We start from the raw sequence: 17,841 nt of genomic DNA on the forward strand, positions 1-17,841 counted from the left end.
AATTTTACTCGCCATCTAACTGGGCGAATGTTCAATTATGCGAGGACAAACGAGTTTTTTGCATGACCATCGCAAAAGGCCGGAAAGAAATGGGTAATCTTGGGAGCGGCTGCCTTGGTATGCTTCGGTCTCCTCGGTCAGCTCATCCATTCCGTTTTCCTGGCACATTTAATTGCAGCAATCAAATGGCTTTTGGGGCGGTGGCCACCTGGGAAATTTCCACTGGCGCATACATATATCATTTCATTTGCCTTTAATTTGACACATGACGTGGGGGCAGGGGACCTCGACTTCCTCCTCCTGTTGCTGCCATTTGCAAAATGGCCGCCCTAACTGTTGTTGTCTAACAAAATGGCCGCCTTACGTCTTCCGCTCAACAGCCTGCACACAAAAAAAAATAGAGCCCATATACTCCCACACACACCCAGCCGGAGAACCTAGAGTTCATTGGTTTCTGAGCGGCATTTTTCTCTTGCTCTGGCAAATGACTTTGGCCACATGCTGGGTCCCGCTTCTCCCCACTGACTCCCACATTTTCTCGCATTTTCCCCGCCCGTGGCAAGTCGCTAAGCTGGGCTAAGTTGAGCGCTTTTCCGCTGCCGGCGTTGCCTTTTCTTTGTCCTTTGGCATCCAGCGACGTTGCGAGGACTTTCCTTGTTGCGCAGCAAAAACTTTTGCATTATGAAATTGTAAATGTTAGCCGACAGACAATCGGAAAGTAACACTCGTCAGCCAGGTGGCTGTAATATTTATCTTCTAACAAAAATCTGAGAATTATCTCAGTCCAATTAGAACTAAGCTAAATACCACACAAATACTTTTAGAGAAATTTAAAAATATATTTCGTTTTCAAATATTAAGTATTCGTTCTGAATTAACCACCTTAAGCTGACAGCAAGGTCACACTTTAGATTCTAGTGTTACCAACTGAATTAATGAAACAGTCTTACCCAAGTCCAAAATGTATTGTCCTTTTAATGCTTGAAACTAGTACGTGTTTAACAGTGTAACTACGCACTTCGGTTGCCCCGAGCTGTCCGAACGTTTTAGAAAAATCGTTTGCAGTTTGCCAAGGAGAAAAACAAACTTTTCACCCCTTAAACGAATTTTCATCTATATATATTTGGTTTGTGGTGTGAGGAATTAAATTCTTATCTTTTGTGCAAAGTTTTCGCAAAGCATTTGTTTTATCAACTTATGCTATTTCCATTGCTCGACTTTAGTCGATTTCTCCCAGAACGAAGGCAAACAAATAAATGAAGCTTGTATAGAATCTTTAACAATTTTATTTAATTTAATTTTGATTATCCACATTGACGTCAAAATACGTATTAAGGTGGCCATCTCAATACTAAACATGTAGTTTTCGATTGGAAGGGGAATTCTCGCGAACATTTGATCGGTCAAAGCAAAGTCCTTTACAACTATATCGTGATAATAAAAGTATAGGAGGAATGTGTTGCTAATAAAGACTGATAGAATAAATACGATTATTATTTACGTTATAAGGACAAGAATGATTGAAGTTACTAAAGGGCTTCAAAGCGATGTGAAAGTAATGGACAATATTTATAGGATTGGGATGTTTCATATAGTGGCATAAGTCCACCGTGACATTGAATAAAAACGGATGATATCCCGACAACTTCTTATAGACAGCAAAGTTAACAGAGATTTTTTGAACTGGTAGCTTCAGGATTTTTATGTACACGTTCTCTGCGATTATACCACGACCCAAACTTTGAGATTACAAATAGGGAACTCTACGAACGATTTGTCCAATACTTCACACTTGTCGTTTGTATGTCGGGTAATACTTTGTCCGCGGAGCTCCAAAGCCAATAATAAAGTGCAAAACACTCTAAACATTGTAAACCTCATTACAGAAAGACTGCCGTATAAATATTGTAAATTACTCACTATCTACTTTTTTACGTATTAATAAAATTAATATGAAGTCATGTTAAATTGTTTTCTAATTCGTTTCTAATTTGAAAGTAATTTGTTTCCGCCATTAGAGTTATCGTAGTGTAAAATCTCTTCATGCTCACAGTGTTTTGTAAACTAGATTATTAGTTAGTTTATAACTTTTTTTGGCCCGACATTTTAGACATTTTATGATTTCTGCACAAATAATATTATACGTGTCAATGAACACATTTGGTCGGAGTTTGTGTATGGAAAATATTCCCCAATAAAGGTCATCCTACTCAATCTATCAACATCTGACATACGTGAATCAAAGTGGCTTTATTACGAAATGTCTGGATTTTGCTATTCATCCCGATCTGGATATATTGTTTCACTTCCAAAGGGGCAAATCAGTTTCCCAGTCGCGACAGGGTGATTCACTGATGGGATTGCCTGGCGATGGATTAAAGTGCATTTTCCGAGACTCATAATGATCCGGGCCCTATGCCAATTTCCCTTTTAAAGGGTAGTTTTCCTTCGGGGACGTGTGCCACAGTAGTTTGTGTAAATATCCCCTTAAAATTTTCTCTTTTTTTTTTGCCTGTTTTCCGATTCTAGTCTGCTCTATGAACTTATGCATCGCTGCGCTTTGACAAACCATAATCCCCTGGCAGTAAAAATATGGATTTCATTTCATGTTACATATTTTATGGGCTCACAGCGAAATGAGAACGATGGAAATGAGAAATAGTTCGCCCCAGTGCTAATGGCCAGTTGTTAAACTTTCAAATTGATCCATGGATTTCACAGTCGGATGCGGCACACATTTTCCTGCCCCTCGTTTGAAGTTTTCTTGGATGCATATGCGTAAAAAAGAAACACTGAAGGCCGCTCCCCCAAGAAAATCGGGTATAAATCGTAGTGTCAAAGAGCGCTGGAGAATATAAATTTATGATTTATCGAAAGCATATGCGCTACCTCCTACAGGAAGTACCCAGCGAGACTTTGTAGTGGCGAGTTTTCCCAATTATTATTAGCATTTTACAATCGCTTGGGCCTGTTTTGAATGGTTCTTTAGCGCACATCGAAGATACCACGCCCCCAAGAAAGTCGGGGAAAACACCGACAGATGTCCCAGAGAACAGATGTCCGTTCCTGGGGGACCTGTCTGGGAATCAACTTCGACTTGTCCAGGTCCACGTCGATTGACAAGGATTTCAAGTAGGAAGTTTGCCGCAAGAACTAAGGATGTTTATGTATGCGTATAATTCAGCAATTGAATCAAAACCAAGCGGAAGTTGGCAGCTGTTGTTGTAGGTGTCGGAAGCACTCTCCAAAAATATCCACAATATCCAGAAAATTCAGAAATAGTGTCCGCCCGCCCGACACTGACTTATGTGCAGGTTAAGTGCCGCCGACAGATTTTGACACATTGCGGCGAAATGCATATCCCGGATTGTGTCGAGTCACCGCGGTTGCTCTGATTAGAGCCAAAATGCAATGTGAAAGCGGACTCGATTGAGTTGGCTGAGTTGGAAACAAACACTTCTTTAATTAACATATGTTGCTGCGTCCTGTTGTTGTTTGTCTTTTCCAAACAGCTGCTGCGGTCTGCAACTTTTCCCAGGCGGTTTTTGTTGTTTCGGTTACCGTTTATGCTGTCGGTGGTTGTCTAACAAATTAATTTCGTATTACCATCGCCCGCTTATGTTCGCACAGCTGCGGTCAAAGTGCTAGCTACGTCTGCCATTCATTTATGATTTACAGAAGATTTAAAAATTCACTTTGTTTACTATCATTACATTACCTAATTAATTTTATAAAACACTTATTATAAGAAATGTAACCCAAAAGAAACCTCAAAGTCAGATACAAATATTAAACTGATCTCTCATTTAGTCGTATATATTACATTGACCTTAGCTGTGCGTGAACATAAACTCTGGCATTGCAGTTCATTTGCCACTCGGGTTACATGTGTGCGGGATGGCCGACTGAATGGATCCTATCCTATGCCTATCCATCCTATCGTTTCCAAACCCAACCTATCCCTGCTTTGGGAGCAGTTCCAATTGAAATTAATGTTTTATGGTTTCTGCAACGACCGCACACAGCACAATGACAGAGGAGGGGAGAATAGGAGAATACGACAGCTGGATAGCTGGACATTGGAGAAAGGAGGAGTAATTTCAACAGTTTTCCGCCTTCTGGTATTTCAACTCGCTTTTCCTAATGCCAATTTGCCATGGAGAGTTTCCTGTAAGTGACAAAAGAAAATGCCAATCCTTGGGCCAGACTTTCTTTCCCCTTTTCTTGTCCGGGGTTCTTATTTCTTTCGGCTTGTCGCCGCTTCTTTGTTTCGCTTTTGGCCATGGCAAATTGGACATTCTTCTTCAAATTTCCTGTTTATGCTCCATAAAATCCATCGAAGCGTTTAATATTGGCAACTTACGTTGGATGGAAATAAAGGAAGCGGCAGGAACAACGCGCCAAGTACGTGGTCTGGGTCTCAAATTGGTTTGTTGAGGCATCTACTATGTATGTATGTACGAGTATAATGTATGTAAAATAGGGTGCTGGCGTCTGGCATTGAATTTATTTTCCACTGTCTGAGTCAGAAAATACAGCTGCTTGGATATCCAACTTATCTGCCGTGATTTAAGTGAAATGTGAGCGATTTGAAAGCATTTCAATTTATCTTATGCCATAGTTGACAGCTCTAATTTGAAGCGACATTTCCCTAATTTTCCAACAACAGGTAGACACCAATAACTCAGACCATTCGCAGTCAGAAATGCGAGGTAACTGACAAGGAATAAATATTTCATCAGCAAGTGCACAACCTTGACAAAAATGACATTTAGTTAGTGATATGTCTATCTAACAGGTATTTCGCTTCAAAAGAGGTTCGACTGTAGTTTGCGGATAATAATTTGGAGTGAACAGCCTGTCAGGCAAAAGAGAGAGTGGAGCTACCATCATAATCAAAGCTCTTTTTTTGCATATCAGTGCAAGTGGGTTTGGCTCACTGGGATTATGCAACTCGTCTGGGGCAGCTGGAAAATGCAGTTGCATTTTTGGGTTGCAGTTGCAATTGCAGTGGCATTTGCAGTTGCATCCCACGCACGAATTGGTCGACTGGCACTGGCGCCTGCCCACGTTTAGGCTGTTAATTGAATTTTTCGCCTAACGATATGAGCTTCATAAATAAGCGTGTACAATAATAATAATAACAGCCCATCGAAAAACGTATGCCAAAAATGAAACGGGTTTCATTTCGATTCGATCAAATTTATGTCAATTTCAGAAAGTGTTAATTGCACTTGACGTCGATTTATGTGTCGCATAATTTTATCGGGGATAATGACAGCCAACCGCAATAACAAGTGCATACTTAGTGGGGCATAATCGCGCAAAAAGGAGCACTTTTTAAAGTTTAGCTAACCGAAATGCAAATTTAAATTGGCAAATGCAAATGAAGGGGCGCGAAGTTGGGCGGAATATTTCAGAATAACAGGAGATTACATTTTGTTGATTTATATTTGATGAAACCCAAATTCAAAATCGGTATCTGTCAACCGTTTTGTTATTTATTGTTCGATTGAATAATGTTATTTTTCATGACTTTGATTGGATTTCCTATTTTCGTTTTAATGTTCTATTTTATTGGAATTCAGACATGCAAAGAATTCACTCGAAAGCCATAAAAACTTAAAATAAGAATATTGATCGCTCAACTTTTCTTTCATTAACATTTCTCCATTTGAAACTTACGTGAGCGGGTGAGAAAATGTTGTTTGCACATTTATCATCATAATTTTCTCATTATCAAATTTACTTTCGTTGCTTTGTGCACTCACCTGCAAACGAGAATGGAGAAAAGAGAAATCCAATTAATGAATAATGAGTTCTGTAGTTTTTCTCATAAAGCAAGTTTTAAGCAGCCCATAATTCAACCTGAGTGCGTTCACACCTCCGAGCAGACACACACTTTGGCTAACTTAATTTTAAGGGCATAAAAGTTTTACAAATATTTCCCCCCCATTTTGTTTTGGCCCAAACACCCACACAAAAAACGGGGCAGTTTTTGATAAGACAGAATAAAAGCCAGATATTTGTGCGCTCCAGTTGGCAACAAATTATGAAAATGAAAAATGCCATCAAAGCAGCGTAAATCATCTGACTTTGACATGCATTATTATTTACGACCAGGGTCGCCCCTAAAACAAAAGAAAAGGGGAAAAAGCATAACTCTTGTCTGTTAAGTACAAATCGAGTGGCCATAAAGGTGTATAAAAAATTTCCGATAAGTGCGATTTTTGTTCAGCTGACAGCGTTTAAATCACATTTAACTGCCTAAATATTGTGTATTGTTGTCTGTATTTAAATATGCACCGCAAATTTCCCCACTACGCATAGTGTGCCCATTATGAATCATCAGCATTCAGCAAAAAGATGAGCCGGAAAAGCAGCAGGAACAGGAGCAGGAAAAACCGAAAGCACTTGCCATTTGACTTCTGTCCCGGGTCCCCGCTTCAGAATTTTATGGCATTTTATTTTAGCTCAACTTCAGCCCAATGGAAAACCCACCCCACTCGGAAAACCCACTAACTCCCAGGCCCTCTGCCACTTCTCCCGATGTCTCGGCGTTTGGCCCCGTCAAAACAACATTTCTGCGTTGGGCAACCGCAGAGAGTCAAACAAACAACAGATCCAGCGACAACGAGTGCACTTGGAGAAAACATCCATTAATAGTGCTGGGCATATGGATTGGCTCAAGCTACATCCATACGTAAGAAAAGAGCATCTAGTAACCACCCATCAAATTTTGTTTGGGAGCACGGCTATCCATTGAGTTAATGTTATTAAGTCAACACACCCATTCATTTTTCTTTTTTTATTGAAGTAAGTTATGTAAGCAATCAATAAGAGAAAAGTATCATTAGATTTCGAAGACTGAAAACTACTTTTTAATAAGGCAGCATTTAAGGCATCTTATGTTAAACATGAATACTTTTCATCATCATATTAAAACAATCCTATTTCCTATACCCTTCTCAAAATATTTGTTTTTAAACCAATAAGTCTTATATCAGCGTATTATATTATTTTTGAATAGGTGAATTAGTTTTTTCTGCCCAAAAACGCCAGAAATATGTTCTTGTGCACGAAATACACTATGGGGTATACATATATAATAAAGTGAAGCTGTTGAGAGCCGCGTTAGATGACGATGACGATGCTCACAACTTGTGCCGAGGGTTGGGGATCTGGATGAAGGGCAGGGGTTGAGCAGGCAACCAGAGGAGTGCCACAGAACGAGGGTGCGGGAGGATGGATGGCGGGAATGCTCTGTGTGGCAAGCGTCTGTTGCAAAATCGAAAAAATATTGTGCGTTAAGAGGGATGCTCTCTGGTGGACTGGGCCAACACACTACCAACTACCAACAGCTGAGAACGGGACGAGGGAGGAAGGAGGTGGTGGTGTATGGTGGGTGGTGGGTGGAATTGCGTCTGGAATGGGGAGGAAAATCGATAAATGCCTCGAACATATGAATTATGTGTCTGTGCGAGTCTCAATCCCCATCCGCCAATCCTTCTCCGATTTCCCACTCCGAGATTCAGCTGCGGTTCTTCATCGGGTTAAGTTCAAGTGGCAGCTCATTGCACTCCGGCCAGAGATACATTTTACAATTTCGCATTTAATTCTCCAGAGCCATTCGCCCGGATTGGGCTTTATGGCCTGGCAGCAATTGGCGCCCACACACGCAGATGCCATTGCCGTTGCTGTTGCTGTTGTACTTGCTCTTGCAAAACTGGACAACAGTATCTGGTGCCCTGCCCACGATGGCATGGCGCTGCACTGACCGCATTAGATAGGAAAACCCCTCTGGGCCTGCCTGGTTGCCACCACTTCCACCACACCTCTGCTCCTCCGCGCTCCCATCCTGTCCAATGAATGTTTTTGGCAACTCATATGCAAATATGTTGCGAATGGCCGGGGGAAACTGGCAACTGGACTCTGGACACTGGGAACAGGTCGAGTGCTGCTGGGTAAATCAATGAATGTGTTTGGACAAGTGGCAGCCTTTGTATCTCCCTGAATCCCTTACGCCATCCACCGACAACACTGGGCATTAATCCGTAAGATACGAGTGCTTATACATTTTGCTAGAGCAGTTTAGACTTTATTTCCAATTCATTACTGGCAATAGAGATGATCACCTCTTGGTCCCAGGAAGGGAATCAAAGAACCTTAATACTACTCTATATTATTTCTACACATTCGTGAGATTTCAATTTCTATTATGTACATAAAACTTTCAAGATGCTGTAATGCAGCGTAAATTATTCAGTTAATTATTTCACTTAATTGATCTTCATTAAGCTCGCCTCTGCCAACAGATAGGTACATCACAGTACATTATGACCATCACTGGTCATAATTTTCGTACTCCCATTTTGCAACCGCAAGCGGCAAGATTTATGCTGTAAACAAACCCCAAGACTTAATTAATATTGATTGGTCCAACTCTGGGGGAAATCGTTATCTCGTTTATAAATTAGGCGGCAGAGAACAGTTGAACTTATAACCCAAAGCTGCTGGAGTTGCTGGCCACGAAAGCAATTTGGCCCGGCCAACTGGTAACTTTCATAAATAGAAAGCGTTTCTGGGATGCATTGCATATCCAATTGGTAAACGCTGATACGATTGTCTGGATTGTCTGGCTGAAAATAAGAAATACCCGAAAACCGAAATAAAAACAAGAAACACACTGAACAATAAATTTTTCATGCTCAACACAAACGCACCATGTACGTACACATATTTATTTATGACAGCACGCAGGTCGCAGCCACGACTCCAAGTTCAAATCGGAATTGAACCCCGAAAAGTTATCTATAGATCGCCGACGTCTGCGGTTTTCCCCCGCACTTTTCCTATACGTACGTATGTACGTACGTGCGAGCTGATAAATGGAAATGGGAAATCTAGCGCAACGTCGCGTCGTCCCAGTCGATTTTGATTCCAAGTCGATCCGATCCGATCCGATCCGATTCCAAGCTCCAAGTTGGTGATAAGGCAATCAATAAGGCAAACATAAGGCTCGAGGTTTATTGAACTCCCTTGGAAAATAAGGAAAACCTCCACTCAGTCCTATCAGCTGGGCCAAGTGCAATTAAGTCGGTTTTCGGTCTGCATTCGATTGCAGTTTTGTTTATTTCTTGCTTAATGGTGATTTATGTTGCGGTTCATTGGCTTTCGGGAGAGGCTCGCCTTTCGAAGGGTTTGGTAAATTGCCAGTCGAATATCTCAAATAAGTTTGTTTAGGAATCAGTTACAAACATATTTAGATATGATAATGCGGTAAATATTTGCGGGCGAATCAGAGGCCCCAGAAAAGTCAGAACCCCAACTCAGTTACCTGAAGGCTGGGAGGTTAGGAGGTTGGAAGGTTGGGAGATAGATGGGCACATACACAGGCACTCACATGCGACTGGGTGTCAAGGAAAATATTTGTAAGACAATATTTGCCCACGACTAATGCCACAGATTCGGGGTGAGGGAAAGATTTTGACAAAAATATTTGTGCGTGTCAACAAACCACGATGATGGTGCTCTCCTCGCCCTAAATTGATATTCATTCCACGTTCTCGTGGAGCGTGACCGATCCCGATCTCTATATAAATGATTTGATTGACATCAATAATTGCATGTACATACATTTCCATGCATTTGGCAGATGTCGTAGGTAAGTTGGCTACCGAAAAACTAAATGGGCAATACTCCTGCTAGTCGAATCCGTATCAATTTGCATATGTCTCTAGTGACAACGACGGTGTTTGCATGAAAAATAAACAGAGCTCTGCTGATTGACGTTCAACGTTCCCCTCCCGAAGCATAATTAAACGCATTTGATGTGCTTGTTCTGCCAGGGGAATACCATCTAGTTGAAAGGGTATAAAGTGTTGGCTTGCACAGGAAACAGAGTACACATTTCCATCAATGAAAGTATGCTTACTATTTTATATCTTAATATTTAGATTGGTTCAGGCTTTAGGAGTATATCTTATTATTATAAGTATTATTATTAGTATTATTATAAGTATTAGTATATTAGTATTAGTATAAGCTTCATAAGAGGTTGGCCGTTTCAACTTTCCTTTCCCGACTATACGAGGTATTAAGAAATCGTTGCTGTAAAAGCCCTACGGAACTCTTCATCCATTCCGTCGGCTGGTTTCTGGCTATTCTCTTTCGGATCTCGTCTCATCAATCACGTTTTGGCAGCTCCACATGCTTTCCATCCAGCTCAGCCCGTACGTATGTACGTATGTACTTCCCTCTCTATTCCTGTCTACGTGACTTCCGTCACTTGGCTTGCCCATTTGTCCCGCGAGCTTCGAACTTCCAATCCCAACCCATTCCTTCGCTTCCCTTCCTAGTACCGACTATACCACGATTTCCAACCTCTTTTCTCTGCGGTGCTGGGGGCTTCCCAAGCTTCCCCAGCTTCTCCTTGCAGTTATCTACTTGCTGTTGTCATGTCAAACACTCGGCACAAAAGTTCAAGTGCGGGTCCGCCGCCCTTTCCCCATTTCTGCCAGCAATTTCACGCTTGTCAGGTTGGCGAAAAAGTTTTGCCTCTTTATTTTTTTAGCGCTACCTGGCGCTTACCTGCAGCCCACAGCCCCAGGAGTGTGAAACATCAGTAAAGTGTCGCAGGCAACACAAAAGCTCATTTGTTCGGCGAAAGTAAAATCGGCTTAGAGGCCAAACTATGCAGCGGTGAGTGGGCTAAGTTCCAAGAACTTTATGGCTCTGCGCACAGACAACTTAATTAGATAAATGCTCTTCGATGTCAGTTTTCTAATTTTCTAGTTGTAAAGTGATCCGAACGCCCACATACTACACATACTGCGCCCTAACTACAGTCAACATTATCATCATTATCTCCATCATCATTGTGGAGAATACTGAAGAGGCCCCTTCCTCCTCCCCGCATTCTCGCTATCTCTTCTTCCTCCAGTCAGCTGACATAATTTTATGCTCGACATTCAATTAGGAGTAGGTGTAGGTGCCATCATCCCCACCGAAACTACGGAACTCTGGCAAATGCAAATTGTGAGCAGACAAAAGCAATTTGTGTCATTGCCAGCAGCCATATACATAACACAATTGCGGTCAGAATAATAGCATCAAGACATGTAACTTCTTGAAAGTGACAGCAATTTAGCTTGTAATTGTGACACGTTGGTGATGGAAATATACACATTGATATCTGTTTTTGAGATAAAATTATAGTTTACAATATCAGCATAAAGTCAGTAAAGTCAAAGCATAAATCAATAATTAAATTATTAAGAGTACATCTAAGAATATTTATAAAAAAAATTGATTAGAGTTGAAAGTTATTACCTAACTACATATTATTAGAAATATTAACTTGGACAACACTGTTTAAGGGTAGAAAGGGACGCAACCGCAAGAGGGAGACAGAGCGAGAGAACTTGTATTTTACCACCTCATTACAAGATTTGCATATTTGCATCTGCCATTGTCTGAGTTCCGAGAACAAAAGCCAAGCACAGAAAATGGCTTCAACTCAGCTCAAGGATATTTTCGCACTCAGAAAACAAGACCTAAATTTAGAAAAGCGGAGAGAAACAGTGTCTCAAAACATGACTTCCTGCCACAACTTTCGCGAGTCAAGTGTTTGCCACTTCTGAGTGGCTAAGCTAAATCTTAAAAGCCACGGATAACAACTGTGTATCTGCTGCAGTTGGTGTTTTTGGGTATTAGTCTCCACTCACTCGTCAAGTGTGCGCAAGTCCTACATAAAGTCGCTTACCTAATGGCCACAGAGCTGCAACCATCGCCGCTTGGTTGCATTTCACAGGATTTAATGGCAGATGTGCCCCGCCATCCGCTCGGCTCCATTGACAGCTCAATCCAATCCATGCCACAGAATGTGGAAATAGAAACTGTGCGGCTGATAATTGCCATTAATCAGCCGAGTCCACACATGGACATGGCACGTCATAAGCCGCACACAGCACACTACATCCAAACCAGCGTTTGCCATCGGTACAAAGAACAAAAAAGTCCGGTCTTGGGGTTCAACATCTGGATGGGAATGCAGTGGGACGGGATGCGAGAGGCAGGGATTGGGATTGGGCCTGGGCACTGGCATGGGCATGGGCATGGGCATGGCCATCTATGATATATGCAGCACTTAGTACCTACTTAAGTTGCGCGAACGCGGACAAGGCTTCAGATAAGATCACACACAGCTGGCAAGAGCAGAGGCAAAAGCGGATTGTGGCTTAAAGCCACCACAGTGGAACAAAAACATAAGCTGGCAACTATATTTTTTAGTGGATGCATTTCAAGCGTTTGCAATTTCAAAGTGCTCTTTATGTTTAATCCTCGCTGAAAGGCAATCCACGTAGTGACGAGGAAATAAAATACTATGACTTCATTTCCCAAATAAGAGAAAACAAATGGCATGTACAAATAACATTCTATTAAATAGCAAAAAGTACACAAAGTTTCCAAGAAACTGATAAATAAAGTGTGAAATGATGAACTCATGAAATAAACAGTTGCTGCAGAGATTTCTGCTAATTCACACACTTAGTTTAAGTAATCTTTGCATCTCAAAATCCCACCCACTGTACCACTCTCCACAACCAAAACTGAAACTGCAACCACACGACTTCGACAACGACGTCGACTACCGTGGCTGCAGACTCGTACTCGTAAGTGGTATAAAGTACGTGCATTTTGTAGATAATAATAAAATAATAGCAGCGGCTGCTCATTCAGCTGCAGTCGACTTCGAGCTGGTCGTCTTGGCGCTTGGATCGCAACGGAGCTGAGCGGATCGGATCGGATCGAATTGATTCGAATCCGATTGGATACCACTGGATCGGAACAAAGCGAAGCTGGTGACTTGGTCTTGTGGCTGTTGTAACAAATTACTTTTGGTTGGGCCCGTCCACTTCCCTGCTCCTGCTCCCCCGCTCAGATCACCAGAGTGATCTTGCCCAGACAATGTCGTCGCCATTGTAACTGCTCGTTTTTCATGTTCTATTTTTCTGCGGCAATTGCAGCCAATAGATTAGCTCTCGAGATAATTGCACAGAGAAAAGCGAATCGGAAATGATCAGACAACATCATATGCTTGCTTTTAATACACTCAAAAGCTAAAAACAAAGTTAGAGACTTATTTGCGTTAACTTTTCGTAGTTGCAAAGTATAGAAAAAGCCAGATGACTTGAAATTTACATCGCCTAACACGAGATAACAAAGTTCCTAAACTCTTTAAAAGTAACTTCCATGTGAGACCCAATCAGTAAACTTATTTTTCCGAGTGAAAAGCGGCCAGACAAAAGAAGGGGCGAGCCGCAGATGGGGCAGGCGCTTTTCCGTCGCCAATCAAGCGATCGATCTACTTTAAGGCAGCCATGGCCACAGTTTATCGCAGACCGGCGACTGCATTTTGTTGACCGATAAGTCCGAAGGGGGTTAAGCACGACGAGCGGCACGAGTGGGCAGTAGGGGGTTAAGCGTGAGGCGAGGACGGAGGGGAAGGGGGCCGTGGTCGTCAAGTAAGTTCCAAAGCCAAGACCAACTTCATTTGCTTGCCAACCAAAGCGAGCGACTTTTTCAATTAATGTAGCCCATGGGCACGCGAAACCTGAAACCAGAAAATGCTTCAAAAAAAAGAAAATAAAAGTAATGAGAGCCCGAAGAAGCGAAGATGCAAAGGGGCTGTGGAAAAACAATGCAAAAACTTTGTTTACTTTGCCAGCCTGTCTTATCGCTCGCTCCACTGGCCACAAAATAATTACCGAAGCCAGTTCCAAGCTCCCCAAGTGGAGAAAATCATCCGGTAGAATTGAGTTCTTTTGGCCAGGGCGTGGTGGCCAGCCCATATCACAAATCTCGGGGGCCTAGAGAGCTAGAGAGTCGGGTATTGCCCATGGCCAGCACTTTGGCACTTCAGCTAAATGACTGCATTTAAAAAACTGTTGCCGACTTCCGTTTCGGCCGCTTCACTCCTTTGGCATCTGCTCGAGGTGATTAAGTGCGATTCGAGGCGTGGAGGCAGATAATTTCTGATATTTTATAGCCCCGGTGGTGTGTGGAGCGTCGGGAATGCTAAATGGGCAAATGGAGGAGCCCCCAAGTCCGTCCGTTCAGCGAGAGGTGTGAGATTTGCGAGCCAGGCCAGGCTTGTTTTAACGGCATTTTAAGCCACTCAGCCGAACAAGTTAAGAACGGAAAGATCGCTTTTTCTCAAGTGGCCTGAATGCTATTTCTTCACTGGAATCTCTAGCCATGTCCTTCGCTGTAATGCAGTGCCCCACCTACGGAACACCCACGCATCTATGCAAATAGACCTTAATCCCTGAGGAAACGCCCCCACGGAAAGTACAGTGTGCTAAATGCGGAGCGAGATACATTGTTGCCAAGATGCCTTTATGGTCAGAATGATTTCCTGCAACTGCAGCCAGATCTCTTCTGCTTCTTCCAGATTCTACAGCGAATCTCCCTTTTTTACTTTAGTTGGTCAAAATCTGGATTTGCGGTTGCGTGCATTGAACTCTGCGAACATTTCGGGTTGCAGAATCAGTTTCATCTCGTTGTTGTTGTTCTTGTTTTGGTGTTTGTGGCGGGTTCAAGTGAATTATTCATGTTGTCATGTCGAATCGGCGGAAGGCGGGTAGGTTCGAGTTCGAAGCTGCAAACGAAATTGCATTCTGCCAACGCAGCAGAGTTACACAGAGAAAAATGTGCCTTAGTTTCACCAGCAACATCTTTAACTTTTTCCCTTCTTCAATAACAATGAGGCACTATTCCTCCTCATTCACTAACATTTGGTGATTCTCTGCTGGTTACTTTCACAATTATTCAATATAAATTCGTTATTAAACATTTTTTCTCCGTGTCGCAATTCTGCTGACTTTGTGATAGCTTTGCCTTTCAGTTTATTTGGTGTCGAATACGGTTCCTCCTGCTGTTTTCCATAAAAATTCCCGCAACATGAGTTTCCCAAAGTAGATGCAACATCTACACGCTGTTTCTGCCTCTGCTTGTAAGGAAACAAATATAACACAATATTTTTAATTAAATGACAAGACCAACTTTTGTTTAACCGCACTTCATTGGCGAAACTTTATGTGCTGGCACAGAGGTTGACATTGTTGGCAGATGAAAAGCATGGCACAATGCAAATCTATTGAGAAAGAAACCCAAGATGACAACTCGCATCGACCATCAATAAGTGCCACAGAAGTGGGATATTTCCGAGTCCTTCGAGCGGCACTTAGTCATCTATATATGTACCTATATATAGTATACATCTTAAAAACCCAGTACCTTCGAAAGACAAACAATTTCCGCCGCTTTGTCAACACTTCAGAGTGACGTCCGCGTTTTAAAGACCATTGAGGGTCTTTGCATCGGCTCGTAATTAGTCTGCATTCAACAGAGAAGAAGTGACCTCATTCGAGACCTCCAAACACTCTCTCCCCGAACGAATGTGCCATTCTTTTTTCCCTCTTTGCTCTTTGTCACATTGCGACACAGAACCCCGGGCCATAACCACCATATGGATATGTTTATTTTGACAAGCGCACCCTCTGGAGGAAGCGGAAAAAATGTGTCCAGGAACATGAAAAGGGGTGCGAAATTAGAATAACATGTCACTCATATATTGTATCACGTAATGCGGCTAAATATGCTTCTGGCCACGGGAAAAAGCCAGTGAACCAGCCGGCAGGGTGAGGCGACTCGCCCAGGACACCAAACAATTGCCACAATTCCCAGGCTAAGAGCTAGGAAATATGACCAGAAAAGTGAAAACAAAGAGCGCCAGCAAATAAACACGAAAACGGGAACAGCACCTCGCACGTGAGTTTTTGGTATACGGTACACGTAGGATCCTTCTGTATAATCAACTAGCTTGTTTAGCAAGATAGCGAAGACGTAAGGAAGCCTTTAGTCCGCAGATCTAAAGAAGTCTTTGAAATATAATCTTTAACTTTTAGAAATATGCATTATAAACTGTCAGAAAAATTTGGTATTTCAGAAAGAATGTACCATTTTAATAGTGGTTAATCACCTTAATTGATGCATTTTTATAGGGTACTAAATGGTCGAGAAGCCACGTAGGTCCGTTGTCACACATTCTTCAGCTAGTTACACCCATGTAAGTAAAGTTTTTTTTAATTACATACCCACCGCATAAAGCTTGAAGTTATGTGAGGGAATGCTTTTAATTAAATCTGGCATTAAGTCCTGCGACTTATGACATGCCATGACCTAAAAATTTGTTCAAAGATTTTTCATTTCATTTGCATATGACATGCCCGACCATTTTTTACGAGCACTTTTTTTTGGGGCCCTTTCCCTTGTAACTGGCATTGATAAATTTCGCAGCTGATAAGGCGGCTCCCCGTTTTTCCACGACAATTTTCACTTTTAGGGGTGGCTTTTCTTTCTCGATTTGGAGGGCAAAGGGACGAGATTCATCGCAGGACATTTAATTTGTTTGCATTATTTGCGCTTTTTGCGGGGATTTCCATTATCCCTCCCTCATTTCCTGCGATTGTTTTGTTCCTCAAGCCGAAAATTGAAATATGATAAGCCTCTAAACCACCCCGGCTTAGTTTTCCAACCAAATCAATCAGTCCATGTATTGTGCAGCTGCCTACCGATTCTATCTAATCTTCTTCTGGGACCCTAGACTCGAACTGAAACTGTGGATGATCCTAAAACCTAATTGCATTTTGGCCTGCACTGGTTCTACCTGCCCTTACCTGAGCCTTAAGACCACTTGTTTCCTGGGTTTGAGCTAATGATAATGACTCTAACGTCCACCATTTTGTCTGGTCGTATTTCTTCGATTTCGGAATACTTTTTCACAGGAAATCGTGTTTGTTATGGCTTAAATTATCGTAAACAAGTGCGCAGGTTTTCAATTCATGTTGTGCAGTGTTTAATTTATCTCGTTTCAAGCGAAGCTCATTAGTAATGTTCGAGTTTGGAAGCCCTGTTGGCGGAGATAGCTGTTTCACAACCTTCCCATCTCGAGTTCTTATCTTCAGGTGATACGGTGGGTCGCAATTACGCTGAATTACCCCCGGTGATTGGCACATGTGGTTTGAATGGGTAAACATTTTCGAAAGGTCCTCAAATTTACGAGTGCAAAAAGAGCGCGAGGTGCGAAATATGACTGCTTATCGGCTCGGCTCGCCGTTGACATCACCTTTTGCACATGAGGGCTTTTGGGGTTTCAGTGCCAGTTTCGTGGCTCGTCGACCAGACACTCAGTCGCCAGAACTGTACTTGCATTCATACTTGTTAAAATGCCGATATCGAACTTTATGGTCCCGAATACACAACATAGATAGGGAATTGTACAAAGAGTAGAGTACAGATAGTATCATGAAATATGGCGGATGAGTGGAGTGAACTGAAAATTGTTGGAGTGACAAACCTCGTCGACTGTTTACGGTTACCCGACTGGTACTTAATTTATATATATGTAATATTTATTGAGTTGTAGTCTTACTTTTTACCACTCTTTAAACATTTCCTGTATATCATCTAATCTACCGAATTCGTACAACTTTTTAGATTGCTTTTGCTGTCGCAGAGGCAATAAAGCCACAGCCCAAGAATTATAGTTATAGTTATAGTTATACATACATACACAAATATTTGTATATATTTTATAATCTGTTTATTAATCTATATATCAATGTATGTACATAATTTGACAATATATTTCTGTGTAAGCAATTATTGAAATTATAGATTGGCAAACTTTAACTTGAAGTTTTTTTAACTTCACATTTTGATAAGTCCCTCTTTCACAGTTGTTAAAACTATTTTAGCAATCATTTCAGATGGAAG

General features: G+C 41.8%; 2 protein-coding genes across 4 annotated transcripts in view; both read right to left on the reverse strand.

The window, feature by feature from the left end:
* LOC6530088 (neogenin) overlaps nucleotides 1–17,841 on the reverse strand; it is a 34,770-nt gene that overhangs the window by 16,142 nt on the left and 787 nt on the right. The gene's annotated exons all lie outside the window — the stretch shown is intronic.
* On the reverse strand, nucleotides 1,295–17,840 carry LOC26536205. The gene is given in 4 exon segments (XM_015197471.3): nucleotides 1,295–1,335; nucleotides 1,338–1,439; nucleotides 1,492–1,740; nucleotides 1,743–17,840. Coding segments are annotated over 4 exon segments (531 nt in total). The 5' UTR covers nucleotides 1,882–17,840.

Source organism: Drosophila yakuba, chromosome 2R, assembly GCF_016746365.2.
Source record: "Drosophila yakuba strain Tai18E2 chromosome 2R, Prin_Dyak_Tai18E2_2.1, whole genome shotgun sequence".
Lineage (NCBI taxonomy): Eukaryota > Metazoa > Arthropoda > Insecta > Diptera > Drosophilidae > Drosophila > Drosophila yakuba.